At 46.8% G+C, this 26930-nt stretch overlaps 2 protein-coding genes across 4 annotated transcripts in view; one reads left to right on the forward strand and one right to left on the reverse strand.

Moving 5' to 3' along the window:
* TULP3 (TUB like protein 3) overlaps positions 1–26930 on the forward strand; it is a 1058170-nt gene that overhangs the window by 896801 nt on the left and 134439 nt on the right. The window lies entirely within an intron of this gene.
* The window catches only part of CCDC91 (coiled-coil domain containing 91), a 735207-nt gene continuing 722970 nt past the window's right edge, over positions 14694–26930 (reverse strand). Inside the window, exon 12 of the mRNA XM_069628511.1 lies at positions 14694–14973. Coding sequence (XP_069484612.1) covers positions 14951–14973 — 23 coding nt within the window. The 3' untranslated portion in view covers positions 14694–14950. The remainder of the gene's footprint in view (positions 14974–26930) is intronic.

Genomic DNA, 26930 nt, shown 5'->3' on the forward strand with positions numbered 1-26930 from the left:
CTTCTAGGCCGGTGCACATCCAGTTGCCTCCTGTTTCCAAGGAAGATTTTGTGAGGCTGGACCTGTCCCCCATCATGACCTGGTCTACTTCTTAACCCATACCATCCTCCTACATGAGATCTGGGGCCCCTCCTCAGGTCAGGCAACCCCTTGGTGCCTTAGATCTCTTCAGCCTTTTTTGCTCTCAACCACTTCCTCGTATACGCCTATGGGTGCATCCTCCACAGTGGATGACAAATGTCAAAGAATAATGCATTCAGACCCCATGAAAGGGTATTTTAAAAAAGACCTAATAAAGGAGGTGATGCCGCAATGTGCTCAGGGACTTTTGGTTGCACTTCCACCTCGTCTACCATTTGAGGCGCTGGTGCCACTACCTATTGCAGCATCACCTTTGTCAGATACCTCAAAACCAGATCCGCTTTCAGGGCCTGCTGCATAAGACACTCCTGTAGACCTGTCTCCTTGGAACAGATACAGACACAGGAGATGAGAAGGAGGGTGAGGAGGCTTCTTTATCGGCAAGAGCTTTCCACAACAGGATGGTGGGTGTGCAGGATTTTTAAAGTTTTCCTGTACCAAAAAAGTCTGATACAGTGCCTGGAGTACTTGCAGGCATCCTATCACTTAGCAAAATAGACAAGACGGGCATTCCTTTTCAAAAGGATATGGTAGCTGAAGCTATAGCCGTTTGGAAGAATACACATATGGCAGCTACTAGAAAGATCGATTCCCACAATCAAAGTTTTTGGTGGATACACCCTTTTTGTTGATAAATACTCGACCTTAGTCATCGGTAGTCGCTTCAGCGATTAGGTGTTCAAAGTAGTCTTCTTTTTCAGACCACAAACCTCTGGTCATTTGTGTAAGGATAACAAGCTCCTATATTCCTATGCAAAGAAGATTTTTACCAATGCTTCCTTCCACCTGAAACAGGCTAACTTAGATGCTTTATCTGCAGCCAAACACAAATTGTGGCTGAGATCGTGGATTGTCAGCAATACTTCCCTGTTGATATTGTGGCAGCACTTAAATCGGGCCTCTCTGATGCATTGTTAATAATGCAAGACATGAGGGAATCATCTGCACACCATGAGGATGCTGTCGCTAGTGCTCCAGCTATAAGAGTGGATCTTAGATCTGCTTGGGTCAGAGCAACCCATTTCACGAAGGATCAGAGTCATAGATTGGGTAGGGACTGAGCGAGCAAGGCCACCCAAAATCTGTAAATGCCCATTCAGCAGTGCTGTGTGGGCATTTACAGATGTTCATGTCACTGCGGTGGGCCCAACTACGTCAGCTTCAGCACCCACTTGTTAGCCAATCCTGGCTACACCTCTGCTAAGGATGTGCAAGACAAAATCCTTGATTTGCTCTTCAAGGGCAATTATCTGTTTCACTATTCTACAGACAAGCTAAATTAAATGAAAACTTCCACAGTCGCCGCCAGGTCCCTTACAGTCCTCGCTAAAGATCCCCAAAAACCCTTTCAGGGCTCCAGTCAGACGCATACTGATTTCAAAAATAAAACCTTCAGTGGTTTTCATGGAAACCAGGAAAGAATAAACCGGCATGCTGAAAGGTCTCTCAGCTTTCCAAGAAGGAAGCCACAGAAGACCTCCAGTAAAGGTTTCCTCTACATGTCCACAACATTGGTTGCTGAGTCCGAGAAACAATGATCCAATCGTCCAGATCCACTACTCCCTGGTTGGAGGCAGGATTACAGCATTTCAACACGACTAGAAAATCATTGAAATTGATCATTGAACTTTGTGGTCAGAGAGGATACAGAAAACCCATTCCTCCCAACCCTCCTGCTTCCCTGCTAATTCAAATAGGTTCGGAAAAACTCCTCCAGGATATTTCCAACCTTTTGGAAATCAAGGCGATCGAGGAAGTTCCCCCTCAAGAGCAGGGGCAAGACTTTTATGCCTGTCTTTTTACTGTCACCAAGAAGAACCAAGTGAGTCTTAAGAGAGTACGGGATCTTTCCTATTTCAACCTATCCCTTCCCCTACCAGTGTTCGAGCCAAAGCAACAGCGGCAGCAAACAAGAGAAACATTCCATGGGAAGTCATCAGTAAAGCAGCAACTTGGGCTTCCCCCTCTGCTTTCTGTAAGCACTACTGCATGGATATTGTAGCGAGATAAAATGCTAAATTTGAGCATGCGGTTCTGCAGAAGATTTTTGCCTAAACATGGGTTTCCTATCACCCAGGCAGGTGAATGCTTTGTAATCTCCCATAGGTGTAGAGGAAAGGGGATGGGACGTAAGAGTAATAAGTGACTCACTGTTGTGACTTCTGTACTCTTAGTCCTTAGTCCTCTTTCCTCATACGCTCTGCCTGCCATCCCCCAGTAAAAATTGGTTGGTAAGGTTTCCCGTCTTGTGGAGCCAAGGACTGACAGGTGTTGCCGGTAGGTGAGTTAAGAAGGGCTAGCCACACACCCAAGCCTTACCGGCAGCACAATGCATTTAAAGGGAAAAACCTTTTTGCTCTTGTGTTTTATTTATATAGCGCTCTTTCCCCATTTGTATGGCCTCAATGCACATTGTGATTGGAACGCCATCGGTGATCGTAGTCAATGTGCTGGAGGTTCTAAGAGTTTTTGATTAGGAGATGCATGTGTGCATTTTTGCTGGTCTAGGACTTTAGTGGCTGGCTAGGCTCGATTAAACAGCCCAAATAGGTCCGGCACGTGGGTGGGCGCTGTTGGTGGTTTGCGATAGAGTGCTATTGTTGAAAACAGTTGATGTGTAGCCAGCTATACCGAATTTCCTTTAGTTGGTAGTCGCTGTATGCTACTGGCAGAGGTGTTGAGGTACGTCAGGTGTTTCAGTGTTGACGGCTATATGTGCTGCTAGACCGGATGAGCGTAGCCATAGCTGCATTCTATGGTGCATGGATGCTTAGACGTGCCTGTGGCATGTGTCCACAGATGTGTTGTAAGGTATAAGTACCATAGACTTTAATGTTCAGCTGCAGCAATCATTGTCCAGTGCGGACGGCACGGTCTCATTATTTGTGGTCTCTCTGGTGCAAGAGTCTGAGCGGTGAGGGCGAGTGAGTTTGTGGTGGGCCACAGCAGACGCTGCTTGCTTCCCTGGTGTATGTCAGGTAGGAAAATGGTTGTTCCTGGGGTGATAGGGCCCTGAGAACCATGTGTTGTAGGAGAGAGGCCTAGGTTTCATTGTACAATTTGGATACAGGGGAACGCACCTACAATTAAGAGTTGTTGGGGGAGAGAGGCCTAGGTTTCACAATACACTAGGTTTCACAATATAATTGGCAGATGTGGCCTAGGTTCACAATACAGTAGGTTTTGCAATATAATAGGCAGATATGTGGATACACCTAGAATTGAGAGTCCTGTATAGTGGGAGAGGGGCCTGGGTTTCACAATGCAATAGGCTTCACGATACACCAGGTTTCGTGATATACTAGGCAGATATGGGGAATACACCTAGATTTGAGAGTCCTGTATAGTGGGAGAGAGGCCTAGGTTTCACAATGCAATAGGTTACTTGATGCACAAGGTTTCATAATATAATAGGCAAATATGGGGGATACACCTAGATTTGAGAGTCCTGTATAGTGGGATAGAGGCCCACGTTTCACAATACAATAGGTTTCATAATACAGTAGGTTTCGCAATATAATAGACAGATATAGCCTAGGTTTCACAATACAGTAGGTTTCATGATATAATAGGCAGATATGGGGGGGGGGGTACACCTAGATTTGAGAGTCCTGTATAGTGGGAGAGAGGCCTAGGTTTCACAATACGGTAGGTTTTTAAAACATTTTGTTGACTGTGGATTTGATAGTGAGTGTGATGGATATGATTGGTGTATTTCTTTACTGGCGCTGCTGCTGTGCGCTGGGTTGAAATGTTGGGTGGTTATTCCGATCACTGGAAATTGAAAATTGTTCCTACCTTATCCGTTGATGCTGGTTGACGGTAATCTGTTCCTCGATTGGCATGTCTGGGCACTGCAGCCGGCTGGTATTAATGGTTTGTAGGTGTGATTATGCCATTGCAACCACCTCGTCGTTGGGGTGGTTGGAGTATGACACTGCGGCAAAAGTGTCCAGTCCTATCCCCTTAAGACTGACACACGTAAGTATGCAGGAAAGGGGACTAAGGACTAAGAGTACAGACGTCACTACGGTGAGTAACATTTTCCTACATTCTCTCTTTGTTGGTATTTTTCTGTGTTGCTGCTCTCCCTCCTTCACAAGTGGTTGGGACAGCCCCCATCTCTAGGCGTTTTGGGAAAAATGGTCTAAAAAAGATACTACCATTTGAACGTTCAGTTTGGAAGGCAAGGCCCATGTACATGTGCGTCCATTGGTACACTAGCCCTGCCCCTCTACCATGCTTCAACCAACAGCTACCATCTGTTCCTGTTTACACCCACAGGGTGGGTTGAGTTAAATGTCGCTCGGTGGCACCTTCTTTTTTTGAGGCATTGCTGACGTCAGTCCTTTTTGGTTGTGTTCTTCTGTCTGTTTACATTTTGGTCAGCATGTGCCACTGTTTGCTGTAAGCTATACATCACCATCTTAAACAATACATTCTGTGCAGCTGCAGAATCTCACCACGCCTGTGCCCAGTGCCTGGGAAACCACCTTCTGGTAAGTGCTCAAGCCCTGTGTAAGGTGATTCACCTTTGGTCTCAAGAATCCCCTTCTTTCCATGTCACCACTGGGACTGAAACAGAAGGCGATTAAAGTATTTGGGAGACACTGCAAAGAAACCTCTTGGGCAGAAGGGTATCGTGTCCCATAAGGTGCATGCTTTGGCATCACCTGAAAGGACCGATGGAACCGGGTAATAATGTCACGGCAGATAAGGTAACGTCAATTCTGAGAAGTGGGGGAACCTTGGGCATACACCACCAAACAGGCTTCCTTAGGGTGGCATTGAACAGGCCTCTGCTAAATCACTCTTCCTGAAGAAACGTTTGCTATGGAAGTAATCTTTTTATATCCAGCTTAGTCAGATTCCGCTTGATAATTGTATTATTGGAGTCCCTCCTTCAGAGCCTTTGCCTAAGAAGCAGAAGGCTACTGATCCTGATCCCGATGACACCCATGATGAAGATTCTAATGTATCCCTGGTTAAATGATTTTAAACAATTTCAAAGGCATGTTTCGGTGGAGAAACCAGAGGCGGCTTGGGTTTATGCAAAACTTACTTCATGTCAAGGGAGTCTCTATGCGGATTTGGTGATGGAACAGTCTCTCATGCAATGGGTTCAACCACATTCTGAATCGTTCATCTTTACATTCCTGGATTCTAAATATACAAGGCCCAGGGAAGATGGTTTCATTGTTATGAAACGGTCTTGCCTCCGTCTGTGGTGGTGCCTGCCGCATTAGGCTATAAAGGCAAAAGTCCATCGTCAAAAGCATCTGTATTTTACAATTCTAAAGCTTGGGAATCCCAGGGTAAAAAGATGATTTGAATGCAGTGTTTCAAAGACACCAAATCAATGCCTCCACTATCCTGGCAGGCATTAACATTTAAAATTGGTATAATCTAAACATATTTGTTCCCTTCCATCGGAGTTTACCTATTCGGTTACTACAGGTTAATAAAGACAGGGCTGATGCAGCGGTCAGGGATATGCATGCAGCAGCCTGTATGTTTATGTTGCAGCTACTTCTCTTTGAGACATACAGGAGAAGTTCCTCTTTCAAGTTTGATGGGGAAAATGTTTGACTTGTTTATGAATGATGTGTTGCAAAAGTGTAATGCAACTGTTTGTGCAGCAAAGTTGATAACCCAATTTGAGTGGCGAAGAAATGGAACTTATCGTCCTTACAAACTTTCAGACAAAGACAGTCTTCTTTGGCTCCTAAACAGTTTTATGCGCCCAACAAACAAAAAACACAGGTACAGACCCACATCAAAGTATTTGACTCTTTTAGTTCCTTCTTCTGCTTAAAAAACAAATCCATTTGTCCTATTGCAGGAGGTACAGGTTCCATCTGTCCCTGTTCTCAAGGAACATACATCCCGATAAAAGGAAGATGTTTGTATTTTCTCCCCAAATGAGAGCATTTGACTCTAGATCAGTGGATTCTAAATGTTATCAGAAAACATTAAGCCTTTGCACCTTCTGCCACCTATCCTCCAAGACTTCAAAAAACGGCACCAGAAGCTGCTACCAAATCTCCTGTCCCCTCTGAATGGAAGCAATAGTACAAGAAGAATAGCAGTGACCAGGGTTCTCCCCCACCCGTAATTTCAGTTTTTCCAAGAAATCTGGAGGTTTAAGGCTGATTCATCACTTTGCATATGCTAGGTCATCCACAGATTTTGCCATATCTCCAGCCTTAAGATTGGATAGTGTCTATAGATCTACAGGATGCTTAATTCCATATTCCTTCTTAAAAAGGACATGGACAATTCCTGAGGTTTGCCATGGGAGTGGTTCATTACTAATATGTGTTTTCCCTTTGGTCTTAATGCAGTCCCAAGGTTATTGACAAAACTGTCAGTGGTTGCGGCTTACCTGCAACTTCAGGGGGTGTACCTTTATTCATACTTGGATGACTGGCTCATCAGGGTTCAATCTCCAACTTAGGTTGGTTTGTCAGTGTATCCAAAAGAATACTTGGAACACCCTATACGACTTGGTGTTTTCTAATAATTCTGAAATTATTCCTGGTTCCATCTCTCTGCATTCAATTCATAGGTGGTGTTCTGGATAATATTTTGAGCAAAGCTTTTCCTTCACAAGACTTAATGCAAGCTTTGCAGGAGGCTATTGTACCATTTCAGATGTGGGAGGAGTTATTTCTCTGGTGGTTCCAAAAATGGCTAAGCCTCATGACATCTTGCACTTATCTGGACCATTTGCATGGCTAAGAATGAGAACCCATAACAAAAGGCCAAACAAAAGGAGATCTTATCCACAATTTATTTGTACAGGAATTCAAGCTGAGGCCTTTTTATGATCTTAATGATACATTTATTAGAAAAATGAATTTATAGACGGAACATCTGGACAAATCAATTGAAATCAAAAATTATCATGTTACAAAAATGCTACAATTGAAAGTGCAAGTGCATAGCCCCAAACCATAATTGATCGACATATTTTTTCATCAACATAAACATGAACCAAAAGTGGGTTTAATTAATAGACAAAATACCCATGATCTAGTTCCACAAGTTGCATAAATATATATAGGCCTGTTAAACATTGTTTTGCTAATTAGGCCAATAGACAGTTTTTCAAAAGAAAACATTTAAAAGATATAAAAAGAAAAAAAACATTTTGGACAGCATAAATGCACAAGCAACTAGAGTTTCGGCTGATAGGTCTCTGACTCAAAACGACCCAGCCTCCTTCAATGCAATTGATTCTGTCACCCAAGGGAATTTGTCACTGGAGCTGCAAAACAACCCACACTGAATTACATTCTTCTAATAAAAAAAAAAACTTTGGAAGATGCACTTCCTCTAGTACAGTCATGTCTTTTTACTTCATTTCCACTTGGGGTGCGTGAGACTTGATAATTCCCATATGACAGAGGTTTGTGGCCATATCTGACATAGCTGCCCTGTATACCACAGGGCGAAGTCCTTAACATCATTAGATAACTGAATAATTCCACACATGGTTCCCGCTAATTTTATCATGGAACTGTTTCAAATTGCATTGTGCAATAATTTCACTGTTCCTTCAGAAACCAGGGACAGCCATGGGTGCGTCGTTCACATCAAGTATGGCTAACATTTATATGTCAGTCTTTAAAATTAAACTAATTTACACCACAACTCCTTTCAGTGAGCATTTGACCCACTGGAAACGTTACATAGAGGATGTTTTCTTTTTATGGACAAGCACTGTGGAAAGGCTGGAACAATTGGTGGAATAATGTAGCACAGGCCTATATAAATGTATGCACCTTGTGGAACTAGGTCATGGGCATTTGGGTCTATAAATTAAACAATTTTGGTTCATGTTTATGTTCATGAGAAAATGTCGATCAATTGTGGTTTTGGTGAGTGAGGTTTAGTATGAATGGGTTATGCGTGGTATGAGTTGATGTGGTTGAATGTGTTGACTAGCAGTCACCATTATTGGGGGATATGCACTTTCAAATGTATAATTTTTGTATTATAGGATAATTGTTGATTTCGCATTTATTTGTCCAGATGTTGTGGGTAATTGGTTCTAATGTATCATTACGATCATGAAAAGGCCTTAGCATGAATTCTTGTACAAACAAATTGTGAATAGAATCTTTTTGTTATGTATTTTTTGAACCCCACTTTCCCTATTCACTGGAACTAATTGTGGGCAGCCCTCATGTTTTGTTGGCTTCTAAGAATGAGAACTCATCAGTGGCTCCTCTTCAGAACTAAAATCTGCTTTTGGGACACCAAGTTAATCTCTTTTCCAGCTCATGTTTCAGAATGTTAACATTGGTGAATAAATCGGGACATCCTCTTGCAAGGTCTCCTTTTGCCCCCCTTCCCTCGCAACCCTAACCACAGACTCATCAGAACACAGTTGGATAGCTCATTACGGCCAGTTTCAAGCTCACGGTCATCTAGACAAAATGGAGCACATCAATGTTCTTGAACTCAGTGATTTATTTTGGCTCTCAAGTCCTTTATTGTGGTCGGTCTTAAAGCAAACCTTGCACAAAATAAATACAGTAAAATCTGTGCAATAAAGAGAAAAAAACATTGTTTCACACACTACTCAAGATAGCATCCATGGTTAGCAGTCAACAGACCCGCGCACCCTGCATGTGTGTTTGTCTGTGGCTATGTCCTTGTAGTGGCCAACTCTTTCTAGGGGGGAGGAGAGTGTGGCTGAATCTTAGGAACACATTTATTTATATAGGATGTGGAACTGGGTAAGATATTTTAGTAAAGAGCCCAGTTTCCTCTCTTTAGAGGGATCTTGTTTCGGAGAGGTGCATGCTTTTATGCTCCTTCTTAATCCACAATGATTCGAAAAGGTTCTTCATAAAATGATGATTGGGTATATCAGCACTTGGGTCACAATTAAGGTCCCTAATGATGAATACACAGGTAGCCATGAAGTTATTCAAAGAAGACACTCTACCCTCTCCATGGGTCCTCAAAAGGTGGTACATCAAGGAACCAGGGACAGCTTGCACAATCTTAACATACAGTTGTCATTTTTTCAAAGGAATAAGCAATTCCCACGATAGATACCCCAGATCATGATGAGCGACTGAGATTGGCAGGGTTTTAGGAAGTCTTAACACACGTTCCCTCTATGTGGGTAAATATTAATGGGTGGCACAAGTTCTAATTCCAGACCATAGGTAATGCAAGGACTAACCTTAGTTTTGTAAAAGTTGGCCAAAGGAAATGGAGATTATGTACTCAATTGGGTCAGGATTCTTCCCATTTGTGCAGGAAATGTGATTAGTTTTATTTCCACCTTTTTGGAAATTAGTTTTTCTCTATTGTTGTTAAATATATACAATCCCAGATAACCAAGTTCATGTATACCTGAATCGTGGAGTTGTTGAGTTACCAGCAGAAGTTATTATATTTTTGTTGTGCGACTTATCTAGTAAAATTAGTACAACGTAAGCAAGCCAATGAATCTTAAAGTTCCTCAACTACATAGAGTTGGTATCAAAGATGTCTTCAAGGTCCTATATAAAATAAAGTGTAGGAGCTAAAATGCAACATTGCCTGAGTGGGTGAGGATGCACTCTGAAACTTGGCCTCACCTGTAAGTAGGTTTCATGGTTCATCAGCATTATTATGATTAGCTGGCCTTGTGGGATGCCCCAGATTGCCATTTTTAACCACAGTTTATACCGATTGACAGAGCCAAAAGCTGCCGTTGGGTCAAAATTGACCGTGTACAATGGGGATCTAGTCAAGGCTGCGTCCCTCTGACAGCCCATTCATAATGGTGCTCATTCTTTTCCAGAAATAATTTGAAAGTCCAAGTGTCTTGATGTCAAGGACCAAATCCCCAGATATTCCAAGACAAAAGAAGCTAGTACCTTGCTATGTACATCAAACAAAGCCATGGGCGATTACTGTTTGGATTATCTTTCTGTCGCTTTTTGTAAATTGGAAGAATTGAGGTATCCCCTGATTTAGGCCTAATTAGAGTGTTGACGACCCTCTCAAAGAGAATACATAGCATTATTGACCAAATTACCAGGTCCTTTTTTACAATTTGATGTCATAACTCTTTTTGGGCCTGAGGCAGTCGAACTTTTTAGAGATGATTTTACATTCTTCTCCCTCAATCATTATGTCCCATTTAACACCTTCTTTGAAGTCAACAAAGCCAATGGATTGGGAGGGGGCAGGAGGGGCTTTTAACTCTGAATTGCAAGGATCAAACCTGCACCGAAATGTAGTTAGCGATATTACAGGGGACTTCATTATCAGTAACTTTCCAGAAGGAAGCAAATTTCTTTTTCACTTCTAATATTAAACATAGCCTGACTTTTCATGATCCAGTTTTGTTTATACCCGTTTTAGCCAGTTTTTGACATGCGTTTTGAACTGAGTTTTTTTCTTTATCTACTCTTAATGCCACACTCTGCTTCCTGTTTCATCTCCCATAGGGCTTTCCTTTTTTCTTGTTTTTATTCACAGTTCACCTGCCATGGTTTGAGAGAACTAACGGTCCCCCATGGAGGCCTCCAGATCTGATGATTCTCCCATTAGTGACTGTCCATACTACTTCTGTCACTGAAGCAGTGAGGATGTAGTTTGCTACACATTTCTCTATACCCTGTTGAAAGCCACGAGTCCAAAACTGAGTTGATAATTTTCCAGTTTTTCTCAGACCATTTTATTTTCCTCTTGGAAACCTACTCTGTTATATAGAGGTAACGGTAACTATCATGCTGTTGCACATTGAAGGACAGTTATGTTCAAGCTAGAGTGATCACTCCAGTCTGTGTGGATTATATTCGGTAGCTCACAACTTGCAATCAGTTGTGAACGTCCTAACCCCCAATATAGACACTGGAAAATCCCCATGCTGATAGAAAGTCCACCCACATTACCCCTCCCAGTTCGAAGTGTGATGAACATTCTCTCATTTTCAAGGCCAATTTCACAGCAATGTCCACGTCCCAAGCATGATGTATGTCATGACAATTTGAAATCACCAGCTAATAACATATTTGGTGGAACCCCCCCCAGGAACCAGTCTATCATTATTCTAGCAATTTCAGACATCAAACCCACTTCATCCTCGTTCAAATGATTGCTATATACATCAATGATCAAACAGTCATTGACTTTCCTTTCATTCATCCAATGGCAAAGCACCCCTCAAGCATTGTTAGCAATTTCATTAGAAATAGACAATGAAATCTTCAAATAATTATTCAAGCGCAAATATGGCCTTATGATGGCTGTCCCATGGCACTTTGGAAGCTTTTATTAACATGACAGTAAAACCTTCCGGGGATGGGAGGGACACACACCAGGAGCCATTCTTCTTGTACGAGAATGTCAACATTGTTTGTCATGGTTCATAACACTCCTGAAGTCCCTAAAGTTTAAAGGCATGGTCTAGTAAAAAATGTTATTTAAAAAATAGATAGGCAACATAAAAAAAAATACTAGCATTCTCTTTTTTTAAACTTCCTATGTAAAATTTTGAGCTATTCAAGCTCAAAATTCGCAAAAGCAAGCATATGGGCGCATCCATTTTGTGAAATGGATGCCCTCCTGTGCTGGCTTTTGCTTTTGCGGCACTAATGAAGGAAAAGCCAGCCAGCTGTAGTAAACAAAAGCTACCGCTGGGTGGCTTTCCCTTCATTAGTGCTGTACGCGGAGGACGGGGACCAGAGACCAGAGCAGGAAAGCTGCAGCTGAATCTCAGTAAGTGCTATTTATTTTAAAAAAAAAAAAATAAGCACTAGCTGCGTTTTTTTTCCTAAGTTTTCCGGACTGGAGGAGCCCGGAAAACTTAGAAATAAAACCGCAGCTTTAAAAACGTTGTATTTATGTTTGCGGTCGCTTTTGAATCGACCGCAAACATAAATACAACCTAATTGTGTTGGAAAACGCTGCAGTTTTTCTTTCCAGGTTTCTCAGGCTCCTCCGGCTCGGAGGAGCCTGAGAAACTCAGAAAGAAAAACCGCAGCGTTTTCCAACACAACCGCGTTGTGTTTCTGCCTGCTGTGGCTATCACTTTGGGTCTCCGGTGGGAGCACCGGAGACCCAAAGTGAAAGCCACAGCAGGCAGAAACACAACGCGGTTGTGTTTACATGCCGCGTAGTGTTTCTGCCTACAGCTGATTTCCCATTTGGGGCTCACGGGCTCCCAGTGGGGAGCCCGAGAGCCCCAAATGGGAAAGCAGATTCAGGCAGAAACAACGCGGTTGTTTTCCGCAATGCCGCGTTGTTTCTGCCTGAATCTGCTTTCCCATTTGGGGCTCTCCGGCTCCTCGTGGTGAGCCCGAGAGCCCCAAATGGGAAAGCAGATTCAGGCAGAAACACAACGCGGTTCTGTTGGAAAACGCTGCGGTTTTTCTTTCCGAGTTTCTCTGGCTCCTCCGAGCCGGAGGAGCCTGAGAAACTTGGAAAGAAAAACCGCAGCGTTTTCCAACACAATAACGTTGTATTTATGTTTGCAGTCGCTTCAAAAAAAGCGACCGCAAACATAAATACAACGTTTTTAAAGCTGCAGTTTTATTTCTAAGTTTTCCTGGCTCCTCCAGCCCGGAAAACTTAGAAAAAAAACCCCAGCTAGTGCTTATTTTTTTTTTTTTAAATAGCACTTACCGAGATTCAGCTGCAGCTTTCCTGCTCTGGTCTCCGGTCCCCGTCCTCCGCGTACAGCACTTATGAAGGGAAAGCCACCCAGCGGTAGCTTTTGTTTACTATAGCTGGCTGGCTTTTCCTTCATTAGTGCCGCAAAAGCCAGCACAGGAGGGCATCCATTTCACAAAATGGATGCGCCCATGTGCTTGCTTTTGTGAATTTTGAGCTTGAATAGCTCAAAATTTTACATAGGAAGTTTTAAAAAAGAGAATGCTAGTATTTTTTTTTTTATGTTGCCTATCTATTTTTTAAATACATTTTTTTACTAGACCATGCCTTTAAGAGAATGGATAACCCGTTTGTCAAACTAAGCGATGTCAAACTCAACAGGGCTCCAGGTAGCTAAGACCAGCCCATGGATGCAGTGGCACAACCGTCCACCTTCTGGAATGTAACTTTACATGCCTAACCATCAAACAAGAAATATTTAAGTCCTTAAGGGGCTCTCGACTCATCCTAACACTTAGGCTGGCAACCCCAGAGAATTTCCCCAACCCTGAACATAAGTTTTCCACGTTGACTATAAAAAAATCAAAACCTAATTTCAAGAAGGTTTCTGTTTCGTCAAGTAGTATTTGGTGGACACAAGTATAGTTTAGATGTAACCATACACAACATTAATCGTTATCATTGGGAAACTCGACAGTGTCCATTTCAGAAGTGGCAAACTCTCTTAGACTAAGCATCATTCTTAAAAGATCTGAAACGCTTCAGCGGTTTAGAGGTGGTCCCTGACAATCTCTGTAAACTGCTTCCAGGCTTAAAACATATTTAGCCATATTCATCACACCTGTTGTCTGCATGCTCCACCCAGGCTGATTTACAGTTATCCTCTATGGTTTGGTTAAATTACTGTAAGGGAATCGGTCACTAATACACACTGAGAAAGCGTCCCTTCAGGTCTTTTCGCTATTGAGGGTGATTTTAGCTAAGCAACCTTTAAGCAAACTGTGTGGCAAAGTACTTGCAGAAAGGATGACAAGCACCCTGAGGACAGCTTGTCATCCTTATCAATGAGGCCCAAGTTTTTTCATATTGCTTTAAACATTTGAGAAAAGGCTGTATTTTTCTAGACTAGTTTGGAAATGGTTAGCTGAGCCTTCACTAGTCTTGGAGGGAGTTGTCGTCTTTTTATTTTTTCTTCCTGTTATTTTATTTTGTGCTTGGCTTTTTTTCTAGATCGTGCAGTTATGTTACATTGATTTATACCGTGCACCACTACCACCCAGGCGCAGTCTCCAGGCGCTCACGTGGCTCTACAAGAAAAAATGTGGGGTGTTTTATTTAGGATAAGGTGATAGGAAAGGTTCTGAACTGCTGTTTCATTTGAGGTTATGTCCAGAGTCTCTGAACGTTTTTTTGAGCGCAAGAGTTAATGTTTGGTGTGTCTGTGTAGTGTGGCTAGCCCATAGTCGTTTATAGTGGCGTGGATTATGTTGGAGGAGCAGGAGTGAGGATGATTGGTTAGTACATTGGTTAATTTTGACAGTACCTCATAAAGTATGTCTTACGTGCAGATACGGTTGCCACTCAGTAGTACCTTCAACACTCCTGATTGCGGTCCAATGGCTGGCCTGCCACCTCTCCAAGCATAGAGATAACTTCCCCCACTGGCTCATCTGAGTGTAATAGCTTGCTTGCACCTAGTATGTTTCTAGTTACTCTGCAGGGGTTATTCAAAATAATTAAGATTACCCCTGCTATAGCACAGGGAGGTTTAATTTTATTAAAGATACAGAGGCAAGCATTATGCTTAAATCTCTTCATTCTACACTTCCAGCAGTTTTAAATAGTCATATTCCATAAACAAAACGTTTCATGTTTTTTTTTATTTTTTACCAAACTGAAAAAAATCCTTTTCAACTTCAGATCCCATGAGGCTCAGGGCCTGAGTTCGTCCCATGTCCATGCACTGACCCTGGGCTCCACACATCACTGCCTGCCCAGGTCCTTTCCTCTTTCGTTGATTTTCCTCCAACTGGTACCCATCAACTCCACTATAAAGGCACTCCTTAACGATAACCAGAAATAACGTTTCCCTGATCGACATGCCGTCCATGCAGCCAAATAAATCTTCACTGTCTCCCCCAATCTGTTCCAGCGTCACTGAGTGATACTCTCCTCCGCCTCCTCAGCTCGTCTTCTGGTCATCTCCTGCCAGAAAGAGACGCACATTAGGGAGGGTAGATAATGCTACATCACAGCAAGCACCACATTAATCAAACAGTCGCCCCTTCAATTATGCGTTGCCGGGCAGGATAATGCTTGCTTCGAGGGGATTTGGGTCCTCCGACGTATTCCATATCTATGACATGTAATCACCACAGCTGTGCTGCTTTGGAAACCTTTTTCGGCGCCTGCGTCGATGACGTCGATGCGCCGTCGTCGAGGACCTCCTCTGACGTCATCCGATGTGATAAGTAGGACGCACGACGCCCGTAGCCTCAGTTCCGTTTTTTCCGCGAACGTGTTGCTTTGTGTATCTCGGTTAACGCCTCGACTCTTTGGAGTTCTGTTCTTCTCGGTTTTTCGAACCTGTTAGTTTTTGTGAAAATCTCCTTCGTGTGAAGATGTCTTCTACTTTGTCTTCGACCCCGCGTCTGGGCTTCAAGAAGTGCGGGGAGTGTGGGTCCAAGATGTCGGTGACAGACTCGCACGACGCCTGCCTCTGGTGCCTCGGGGAGGCCCACGACACGGATGACAGTATCGACTGCCAGTCGCTCACGTCCAAAGCCTTACGTGAACGTAAGAAGAAGTTGTCGGTAGGTCGGGTGTCCAAGCCCCGGAAGTCGAAGTCTGCGGGGCTTTCGACGGATGATTCGAGGGGAGACTCTCCGCGTCATCGTCGGAAGTCTCGTGGGTCTGCTTCTAGGAGTCGGTCTCGCCACTCCTCGGCCTCTTCGAGGCATTCTCGGAAGCGCCGACACCGGTCGTCTTCCAGGTCCTCTTCTGAGGACTCTGCCCGGCACGTCGCTTACCCCTCCAGCCGTGCGACGCCGGAGGAATGGGCTTCCTTTGGGAAGAAAATGCTGGCGATTCTCGAGTCGCAGGGTACTAATCCGTCCGCGCCCCCGAGTGGGGTCGGTCGTGAGAGGTCGAGAGAAACCGCTCGCAAGAGTGGTCGGCACGAGTCACGGGAGAGGTCCCGTTCGGACAAGGGGACTCGTCTCGACGTACCCGTTCCAGGTCCCGGTCCTCGACTCGTTCGAGACCCTGTGCACCTGTGATGTCTTCGAGGAAGAAATCGACGTCTGAGGCGTCGAAGACGTCGACGTGCTTTCTCGAGGCTCCGACTCCGAGGAAGTCGTCGAAGCCGTCGACGCTCAGGTCGTCGAAGGACACGCTCGGAGCTCCAGCTTCGAGGACTGTGTCGACGCAGTCGATGCTGGCGGCGCTGCATCTGATGTTGACGCCGATACCTGTTCTCTCGACGCCGGCGCCGATATGCTCGACGCCTTTCGAGGCCGGGGTGTCGGAGGTACCCCGTGGCACGGGGGAACCCCTTAGGAAGGCTCTGGTTAAGAGCAAGCACTCTTGGGTGCCTTCTTTTCGCCACCTGGAATATATTTCGGAGGCGGATGAGGATTCTGATGGCCTGGTTCCTAGTCGGGTTCCAGATGAAATTCTCGGGCCATAGTCAGTTTGATGATTTGAGGCAGTCACTGCATGATGCCAGTGGACTGGACACCTCTCCGGAGGTGGTGTTTTGTAGGCCTGAGCCTGGCTCTCATGCCGATTCCCCGTACCGGCGCCTTATGGCTAGGGTTTCCGAGTACTTGGGATGGTTTGCTCCCCCGGGGGAGTTTGTGCAGGATGATCTCATGGACATCCTTGATGTTGGTCCCCCAACTGACCCGGTACTGCTGTTCCATATGGCTCTACAGAGAAGGGTGGCAGCGGCTTGGACTGCTCCGGAAAGTCTTCCGGCGGTGGGCAGTTCCTTGTCGCGAAAATACCGTCCAGCCAGTAGCGACCCCTGCTACTTCACCAGGCACCCCACTCCGGAGAGTTTGGTGGTGCAGGCGGCCACGGCCTCGGCAAAGCAGGCGTCGTACCCTACCATCCCTCCTGATAGGGACGACAAACGTTTTGATGGCTGGGCGAAGAAAGTGTTTTCTTCTGGTGGTATTTTGCTTCAGGCGGCCAACTCCATTTGTGCCTTGTCTCGTTTCACACACACACACACTGTGGAACTGTGTTGCGTTAGCGGCTGAACATATTCCCGAAGGGGACGAACGGGATGGTTTCCTTGCTATGGTCCAGCATGGTAAGGATGCCATGTGTGAGTCCGTTCAGTCGGGTTTGGACATGGCTGAATGCGTCAGCAGGTCCATGGCGGCAAGCACCGTGATACGCAGGTTTGCGTGGTTGCGGAAGTCGGGGTTTGCTCCTGATGTGCAGTCCCGGCTCCTCAACATGCCCTTTGACGGTGAACACCTTTTTGGCAGCAAGGCTGACGAGAGCCTTGAGAGGTTGCAGACCTCAAAGGCTGCAGCGAAGTCGTTGGGCGCTGCAGTTCGCCAACCTCTGCCTTTTCGTCCTAGGGGACAGCAATGGAGGGGTGGTTCCTTTCGCTATTACTCGTCCTTCAGTAAAGCGAGAGGAGCTGGCAGTCAAAGAGGCCAACGCAGGGGGTACCAGAGGTGGACGACAGGGTACCCGTGGTGCCAAGGCCGCTCGGGCAGTTGCCTCTTTGCCCTCAGGTAACGCAGCAGCCGCTATCACTCAGTCATGAGGCCATGTCCCATGGTTCGCCGGTTGGGGGAAGGCTGGCGCAGCATCTTGTAGAGTGGCGTGCCATTACTTCAGATGTGTGGGTTCTGGAGATCATAACCCACGGCTACTGTCTTCCCTTTCGGCACAGGCCTCGCGACAATCCACCGGGGAACCTCTCTTTGCAGAGTCCGGATCCGCTCCTTGCGCAGGAAATTCAAGCCCTGCTGGAGAAAGGCGCCATAGAACTGGTGCCTGTAGCGGAGAGGAATAAGGGATGGTATTCCCCTTATTTTTTTGATTTCGAAGAAAGACGGGGGATTGAGACCCATCATGGACTTGTGCGGTTTGAACAAACTACTCAGGAAGGACAAGTTCAAGATGGTTTCTCTCAAGTCCTCCAGGCCCTTCAGCTTCAGGACTGGTTGGTGTCTCTCGACCTCAAGGATGCTTACTTCCATGTGCCGATCCATCCCAAGCACAAGAAGTACCTGAGGTTCGCGGTTGGCGACTCGCACTTTCAGTTTCGGGTCCTGCCGTTCAGATTGACCTCCGCCCCGAGGGTTTTCACCAAGCTCATGGTGGTGGTGGCAGCGCATCTCAGGCAAGGGGGGATTCACGTCTACCCCTACCTGGATGATTGGTTGATCAGGGGGAGCTCTCCCGAGCAAGTCCTGGATCATCTGTCTGTCTGTCTGTCACCTGCCACTCCCTTCACAGGCTGGGCTTCTCCCTCAATTTAAAGAAGTCCCATTTGACGCCAACACAGCGGCTCCAGTACATCGGAGCAGTGCTCAACACTTCCCTGGGGCAGTGTTTTCCTCCCCAGGTGAGGGCTCTTCACATTCAGCAGATGGTGCACAAGTTTCAGCATGCCCAGACACTCCCAGCGTTCGAGTTCTTGAGGTTGCTCGGCCTCATGGCATCCTGCATTCTTCTGGTGCCAGAGGCTCGCCTGCGGATGAGATCTTTGCAGTGGGCACTCGAGATGCAATGGTCGCAGTCCTCCGGCAGGATGTCAGACCCGGTTCAGGTGCCGCCCTCTGTCGCCCGGAACCTTCTGTGGTGGGCCGTCGAAGGCAACTTGATGAAGGGGGCTCCGTTTTGGCTTCCCTGGCCGGAGGTGACGATCGTGACGGATGCATCCCTCACGGGATGGGTAGCTCATGCCAACGGGCTGACAGTCAGCGGTCGTTGGTCTCCGTCGGAGTCCAGACTCCATATCAATCTGTTGGAGCTGAGGGCCGTCAGGCTAGCCCTGAAGGCTTTTTTGCCGACTGTGCGAGGAAAGAATGTCCTGATCCTGACGGACAACACAGTGGCCATGCACTACCTCAACAAAAAGGGGGGGCAGGGTCACTTCCTCTGTGCAGGGAGCCGATGCAGCTCGAGTTCTGGGCCATCCAGCAGGAAGTTTCGATCTCGGCAGTTCATCTGGCCGGAGACAAACGTGAAGGCGGACGCTCTGAGCAGGCAGAGCACGATCTCTCACGAGTGGGAGTTGGCTCAGGAGATTCTCCTGGAGATCTTCGCCCTTTGGGGGACCCCTCAGGTGGATCTCTTCGCCTCCAGTGTCAACCGGAAGTGCGGGAGGTTCTGCTCGTGGGAAATTCCTCCAAAAGGAGCCTTAGGAGACGCGTTCGTGGTGGAGTGGTAATTCCCGCTGCTGTACGCGTGTCCTCCAGTCCCCGTCATCCCGCAAGTGCTGCGGAGGTTACGGAAGTTCGGTTCCCGGATGATCCTCATTGCTCCGGCGTGGGCTCGGAGGACCTGGTACCCGGACCTTCTCGACTTGTCCATCTGTCCTCCACGTCGTCTTCCCTACCGAGACGATCTGCTCTCACTGGAGGGAGGTCAGGTTCTCCATCCAGAGGTCAGATCCCTCAACCTTCACGCTTGGCTTCTGAAAGGTTGAGGTATAGGGATTGGGACCTCCCTGAAGACGTGATGGAGGTGTTGCTCTCGGCCCGAAGGCCAGGAACAAAGTCTCTGTACCGTTGGCGTAAGTTCTGCGACTGGTGCAGAGTTCAGAATGTGGATCCTTTTGCATGTGACATCCCCATGGTTCTGTCCTTTTTACTTTCTTTGGCCCACAGGGGCTTGCAAGTGGGTACCATTAAAGGTTACCTGGCGGCGCTGTCCATCTTTAAGCGCTCGTCTGAAGAGTGTTCCTACTTTAAAATACCTTTAATTTCACAGTTTCTGAAAGGGCTTACTAATGTGTTCCCTCCATCACCTTTCCTGGTGCCCGGTTGGGATTTAAACCTTGTTCCTAAGTTTCTTATGGGTGCTACGTTTGAGCCTTTACATTCTTGCCCTTTGAGGCTGTTAACTCTGAAAACTGTGTTTTTAGTTGCGGTTACTTCCGCTCGCAGAGTGAGCGAGTTACAAGCACTTTCAGTTAAGCCACCCTTCACTGTATTTCACAAGGACAGGGTTGTCCTTAGAGTTCGTCCTTCTTTTTTTCCGAAGGTAGTGACGGAATTTCATTTGGCCCAGAAGGTTGTTCTTCCGGCATTCTATCCTCCTCCGCATCCTGGTAAGGAAGAGGAGAGGCTCCATAGGCTTGATCCTAGGAGAACTTTAAGCTTTTATGTTTCACGCATGTCCCAGGTCAGAGTGGACGATCAACTCTTTATTGGTTACGCTGGAAAGCGTTTGGGACAAGCTGTGACGAAACAGACTTTGTCTCGCTGGATTATTTTGGCAATCTCGGAGTGTTACCGCTTGGCGGGTAAGGACCCACCGGCTGTCTTGCGGGCCCATTCTACCAGGGGTATGGCTGCATCTACTGCCCTGCAGAGGGGTGTTCCTATTCGCAACATCTGTGATGCAGCCACCTGGGCTTCAGTACATACATTTGTACGTCACTATTCCCTCGATTCCATCCGAGGACAGGATTTGGCCTTTGGCAAGGCGTTCCTTTGCTCTGCTATTTGATTGGCAATTCTAAATTTTGATTCTAAATTCTTTCCCCCCTCCTTGCTCTGGTACTGCTTTGGGAGTCTGTCATAGATATGGAATACGTCGGAGGACCCAATCCCCTCGAAGAACAAGTTACGTTCTTACCTGGTAACGTTCTTTCGATGGGATGGTCCGACGACGTATTCCATATCGCTCCCTCCCTGCCTTCCCCGCTGCAGAATTTCTTTTGCGATTGCAGCTTACGTTCCGCAAGGCTTTGTGTATGACTGGCAGTTGACTAATGTCACACGTTCTGGGGGAAAAAACTACAACTGAGGCTACGGGCGTTGTGCGTTCTTCTTATCACATCGGATGACGTCGGAGGAGGTCCTCGACGACGGCGCATCGACGCAGGACGCAGACGCCGAAAAAAGTTTCCGAAGCAGCACAGCTGTGGTGATTACATGTCATAGATATGGTTTAAGTCGGACCATCCCATCGAAAGAACGTTACCAGGTAAGAAAGTAACTTGTTCATCTGTGTCTTTAATAGAATGAAGCCTACCTGCACTATAGCAGGGGTAATCTTTATTCTATGTCAAGACCGGGGGGAAGCATTATGCACTATGGCCGCAGCCATGCTCTTCATCAGTTTAAAGTAAAAGGTCCTAAAGGTGGAGTTAGTGGCCGAGTCCTCTGCCTTCAAAATGTCTTGCGAACTTGCTCCTGCCCAGAGAGCCTTGGAAGCCCTGGCCCCTCGCACTGAATGCTTGCCAAATCGAGTCACGTCTATAACCTGCCCAGTCCATGACCGCTCTCACCCAGTGCACTATTGTTGCTGCTGCTGCTACCACTTTAAACTATTTTCTGCGCATCATTTATTTATTGGTCACTTGTTAGGCGCTTATACAATTAGCAAAACTGTTTCAAAGTGCCCACAGGGCAACAGGGGAAGGTAGACAATGGCTTTCAAAAGGCTAAATAGTTCAAATTATTGGTACAAATAAATGATGACTTGTGAGTGTTCAGAACATGCAAGTGAGGAGGGGAAGGGGGTGAGGGATAGGTGCTGTGGTGCTCAATGAGAAGTGCTTGGGGGAAGTGCTTAAGAAGGGAAAAGATAAGTGCAACCTCTCCCATGTTGAGGGTGAGCCTAAGCAAGTGAAGTGAATAGACAGTGGCTGGGATTAGAGATGTGGGCGGGGGGGTTTAGGGCCCCGAGGATACAGAAGGGCCCTGCACATCAGTCACACTACTGTATGATTAGCAGGGAAGAGAAGGGGAAAAGGAAGAGGTAAAGGGAAAAGTCTTGAGGCTTTTTCGGAACTTGAGGTCTTGCTCAATACACAGAGGTGGAGGAAGGTTATTCCACATAAGGGAGCCCACCGAGGAGAGGGATCGACCACCTGCTCTGTTTAGCAAACCGCTTCACATGCAGGGAGTTGGTGCCAGAGGAACGCAGAACTCTAGAAGGAGAGTATTTGATCAGAAAGCATTGAAGATAGAGTGGTCCCTGGCGCCAGATAGTCTTGTGGAGGATACAAAGGGATTTGAATTTAATCTGTGCTGAGATCGGGAGTCAGTGAAGGCTTTGTAGGGCGAGAGATGCGGTCCCTGGTCTTGAGACCAAGGATAAGTCTTGCTGCCCTATTCTGGGTTAGCTGGAGGGGTCACAGGGTGGACGAAGAAAGATTGAAGAGGCTGTTGCAATAGTCTAGCCTGGAGAGAACCAGAGCACGGGTAACATTGAGTCTCTAGGGGAAGGTGAGGAAGAGTACCTTTGAGAAGGAAGAGCTAAAAGTGGGACTTCTTGACAATGTCCTGAACATGAGGGATGAAGGAGAGTGAGGAGTCGAAGATGACTCCTGAGATTCCCGGCTTCAGAGGAGGTGGTAGGGGGGAGTGCCCTTGGGGGAATGCCAGAGAGGAGGAGGGGCAAGGGACCCGATGGGGAGAATCAATGTTTTGCTGGCATTGAGGCAGAGGTCATTAGCAGTGCACCAAGGCCTGGGATGGCAGAGAGGCAGTGAGGGATGAAGGAAGGTGCAAGGGCATTGGTAGGAAGTTTGAAGAGTTGTGTCATCAGTGTAGCACTGGAAGTTGGGGGAGAAGGCGGCAATGAGGCGTGCAGAAGAGAGAGGTATATGTTGAAGAGCCAGGGCGAGATAATGGAACCCTGGAGGGTTTCCATGTAATAATGTTGCCACAAAAATCTCGCCATGCAAAAATATCGCCGAAAAATGGCCGTTTTTTGTGGCGACATTATTGCATGGAACATGCGGGGGACACCCCCACAACCCCCAAACTTTATTTTTTTTTCTTTTTTTTTTAATATTTTTTTTTTTGCCCCGTCCCATATATATGGTCACCCAAATAATATTGCCACAACATTTTCCCGGCGATATTATTTACGGCGACCACATATATGGGGATATTATTACCTGATACCCCTGGAGGACCCAACATGTGGTGGAGGAAGTAGGGAAGGAGAAAGGGCCCAGTATGGTTTTGGAGGAACGGTCACTTAGAAAGGAGGTAAGCCAGTCCAGTGCCCTCTCCGAGATACCCAGGGTATCAAGGAGCCTTTATATGAGGATAATGAGTAACTGAGTCACTCCGGCTTGTCTCATTTCGGCTGTCCTATTCTCATAGCAGCTAGCCAGGCACAATTTTGGGTGGTCTCGGAATAAGGGTACAAAATGCTTGTCGACTGACATTCTGTCCTCTTGGCTATCGATTGTCACACCCTCCGGACCAAAAGATTTACTGTCTACCTCCAGTGCTCACACTTCTGACACACACCTGCAGGTCACTAGGCACAACAGCACAACAGCATTGCCAATTTTCTGGACAGCTGCTGTACCAATAGATCTGTTGCGCGGCCAGTCGGTGAAAAGCTGTAGTACTGTGCCCACGTCCCAAAATTACACGTACCTAGGCGCAGGTGGGTCCTCCATCCTAATGCCACACATCAATCTAACCAATGCTGGATGTGCTCCTTCTAACAAGCTGTGCCCTGCTGAAATAACTGACCTGTACTCTACCACTATTTGAAATGCTTTACCACTGTGAGCTAGGAAGGCCAGAAAATTCAGCACTTTAAATAGAGGTGCTGAAACAGGGTTTATGCCGGCCTGCTGCACCATGGGCCTCTTCTGTTCCAGGCAGCCTCGTAGCTTTTAAGTGTGGAGGGTGCCCAGGAGTGCTTGATTAACTCCACAACTGGCTCTGAAATGCCTGGCATACTCCATCTGCTCCTGATATCCTGCATGCTAGCAGTGGTAGATTTCCCTCCTTCGCTAGCAGGTGGAGATTCCCGACCGGAGATCTGCTCATCTACTCTGTGAGGGAAACCTTGTGGGAAATCCGAAGAAAGTTCCATCAGAACTGGAAACTATGCTTGCGACTTCAGTTTGGGGTTATGATGACCGCTCTCCTTTTTCCCCCTCCTGCTCTTTGCTAGTACTTTCGCTATTCTCATAAATTAGGGGGGGGGGGCAAGGCATAGTGTACTGCTCCTGTCCATGCATGAAGGAACGCATCCGCTCCCTGCACTTCGGGGTCCAGTCTCCAGCTGAAAAACGTTGGTAATTGTTTAACTGTGACGTGAAAAGGTCGGTGTGTAGGGGACTCCAGAGGTCTGCTATTCTCGGGAAAACCTCTGTGCAGCATCCAATCGCTGGAATCGTGCCAGTAGCAGGAGTTCCAGTCTGCAACTACATTATGCGCGCCTAGGAGATACTAGACTGTGACCGAGACTTTCCGCTCCAGGCAGTAGTGCCCGAAGTCCTTGGTCAGTTCCACTAGCATTTGGGACTGTGTCCCTCCCAAGTGATTGATGTATCTGACTGCGGAAATGTTGTCCATCCTGAGTAGGCTGCAACATTCTGCCTTATCCTCGGTGAATGCTTTTATCGCAAAAGAGCCTGCAAGCAGTTCCAGACAGTTGATATGTAGCGCCAACTCGTCCTGGGACCACCTGTCAACTCTTTCTAGGTGTCCACGTCAGGCTCCCCAACCTGCTTTGCTGGCATCGGATTCTATGACTAGCTCTGGAACGTCGCCGAAAATTGCTCGACCGTTCCAGGCTTCCATGTTCTCTGGCCACCACTCCAGTTCTGACTTCCCTTCTTGATCTAGGGGTGCTGACTGGTGATAACCTAGGCCTCCCCTTAGATGCCGTATCTTCAGCCTTTGCAAAGCCCTGTAATGGAGAGGGCCTGGAAAAATGGCTTGAATGGAAGCCGCCAGCAACCTCCTCGCTAAAGTTTGCAATTAAATCATAGTCCTTAGGAGGGCCGTCCTCAGGTTCTTCATCGCTCTCATCTTGGCTGTTGGGAGCTCTAGCGTTGCTCTGTTTGTGTTTAGTACGAACAGACGACAGAAATTGTATAGTCCATTGCACTTGACCTGTTAGAACTTGTCTGTCGTTGGCGAGTAAAAGAATATCGTCTAGGTAAATGATCATGCGTATTCCTCTTTCTCTCATGGCTGCCACTGCCGGCCTCCTCACTTTCGTGAATGCCCAGGGTGCTGAAGCCAGGCCGAATGGCAGACACCTGAACTGCCAAACTTGTTTGTTCCAAAGAAAGTTCAGGTACTTGTGATGGGTGCTCGCAATTTGGATCGTTGGGTAGGCATCCTAGAGATCCATTCTCACAAGCCAGTCCACTTTTCGGGAGAATTTCTTGGAGGAGATGCACTCCTTCCATCTTCAAGTGCCTGTATATCAACCAGCCTTTGAGCTTCTTCAAGTTGATGACTGGTCTCACTTTCTGTCCTGTGTACTATGAACATATTGCTTATGAAGGCTGCTTGCGCATTGCTGCTGCCTTCTATTGCACCCTTATTCGCTAGCTGCTGCAGCTTCTTTTCTAACAAACATTCCTCGAATGTCTGCGTGAAACTTATCATGCTACTCAGCTGCATTTGTGGTGCTACAAACTCTAACCGAAAGGCTGACACTGTTTCCATAAGCCATGATAGACAATATTTTAATAATAATAAACGTCCTGCCACTGTGGGTTAGACAGTCGGGCTCACCTGTTTGCGCACGTTGCTGTCTGTAATAACCTCTTCCTCTGCAGCCTCTATTGCCACGTCCTTGTGCTGGGAAGAAGGCATTCTGCTGACGTTTATCCTTGTAATGTGCCCTCGAGGTCTGAGGCCTTCGTGGAGTGTAGGAGCGACTGGGCCTGGGCCTGTAGCGCGCCTGGTCCTGGAGAAATCTCTGGCCAGAAAAATCTTTTTGATGGACTCTGCCTTTTCCTGGGCGTTGTAGGGGCCAACAAATCAACTCATTTCTTTTGTGAAGTTCTCGCCGAAAAGGAAACCTTGTGCAGCTTTACCCACTTCAAAAGATGCTAGGTCTCCTAACGTCAAGCTTAAGCAGGAGGTTCCTCCTCCTCCTCTCTGAAGGTAAAGTGCAGTTTGTGTTTCCGAGAAGGCACGCTGTCCTCTGGGCCCAGTTAGCTAGGTTTTTGGGATCAATGGGCTCCCCGGTATCCCGTGCCCGTTCTGCTAAGTCCATAATCTTGGATTTTGGGCCGCCATGTCTAGGACATTCTCTTAGCAGCCCTTCCAGGCACGGTGCATTCCTTTCCAAAGATCTCTAGCAGCTTTCAACATTAAAGTGATCATTTTAGGATTGAGTTCCGGCATTTCTGCCACTTTGCCATGCAATTCTGGTCTTGGACATTCAGAGCGCATACGCAGCTGTTCCTTCTTTTCGATAGGCTTGTGGACCCTTTGTTCCTTGTACGCTGCTACCCTAGGTGAGGGAAGTCTAACATTCGACCTAGGATGTACTATGGTTTCTAGATCAAACATGTCTGTTTCTGCTTTGGGCTTCTCCAAGTCCTTTGATTTGCATTGTCTCTTGCTTCCTTTAGACTTCTGGGAGGATTTAGCATCAGGCTCGTCTGAATGTGAGGAACCACTGTCATCCACCCCTATATTTTGCACTTCTGGAGAAGGGGGTAGGAGGCTCGGCACAGTCTACCTTTTACTGAAAGCTTCTTTGAGTTTTTCAAAGGTGTCGACAGCCTCAGGAGGCTTTCTTGATGAGACCCAGGGAGGTCGAGGAATGTTTCCTTTTATGGGTCTGTTCTCTCCCCATGGCTGCCTTGTCGGCAGTCGAAATTGAGGATTTGCTAAGGTCCCACACAGGACCTTTTTCCTTCAGGCTGTCCCCTATAATTGATTCCAGGGCTTCGAGGTGCTCCTGGAGAGGGCAGGCCCCTTGGGACACTGCGTCTACCAGTGAGTCACCCAGCACTCTCTTGAAACTCTGTGTTAATTCGGAATCTTCCTCAGAAAATTCCTGTCCTGGACTTCCCACACTCCCTACTTCCTACTCCATCATAAGTTGTACTGGGTGCCTAGGTGCCAAATCAAGGTAGCTCAGAAGGTGAAGACGTTGGGCATTTACATGGAAGCAAACTGAGATTGCGAAGCCCATTTATCTGCTATTCCTATCAGTACTAACTACCACCT

This window comes from Ambystoma mexicanum, chromosome 12 (assembly GCF_040938575.1).
Source record: "Ambystoma mexicanum isolate Mex_15411 chromosome 12, UKY_AmexF1_1, whole genome shotgun sequence".
NCBI classification, from domain to species: domain Eukaryota; kingdom Metazoa; phylum Chordata; class Amphibia; order Caudata; family Ambystomatidae; genus Ambystoma; species Ambystoma mexicanum.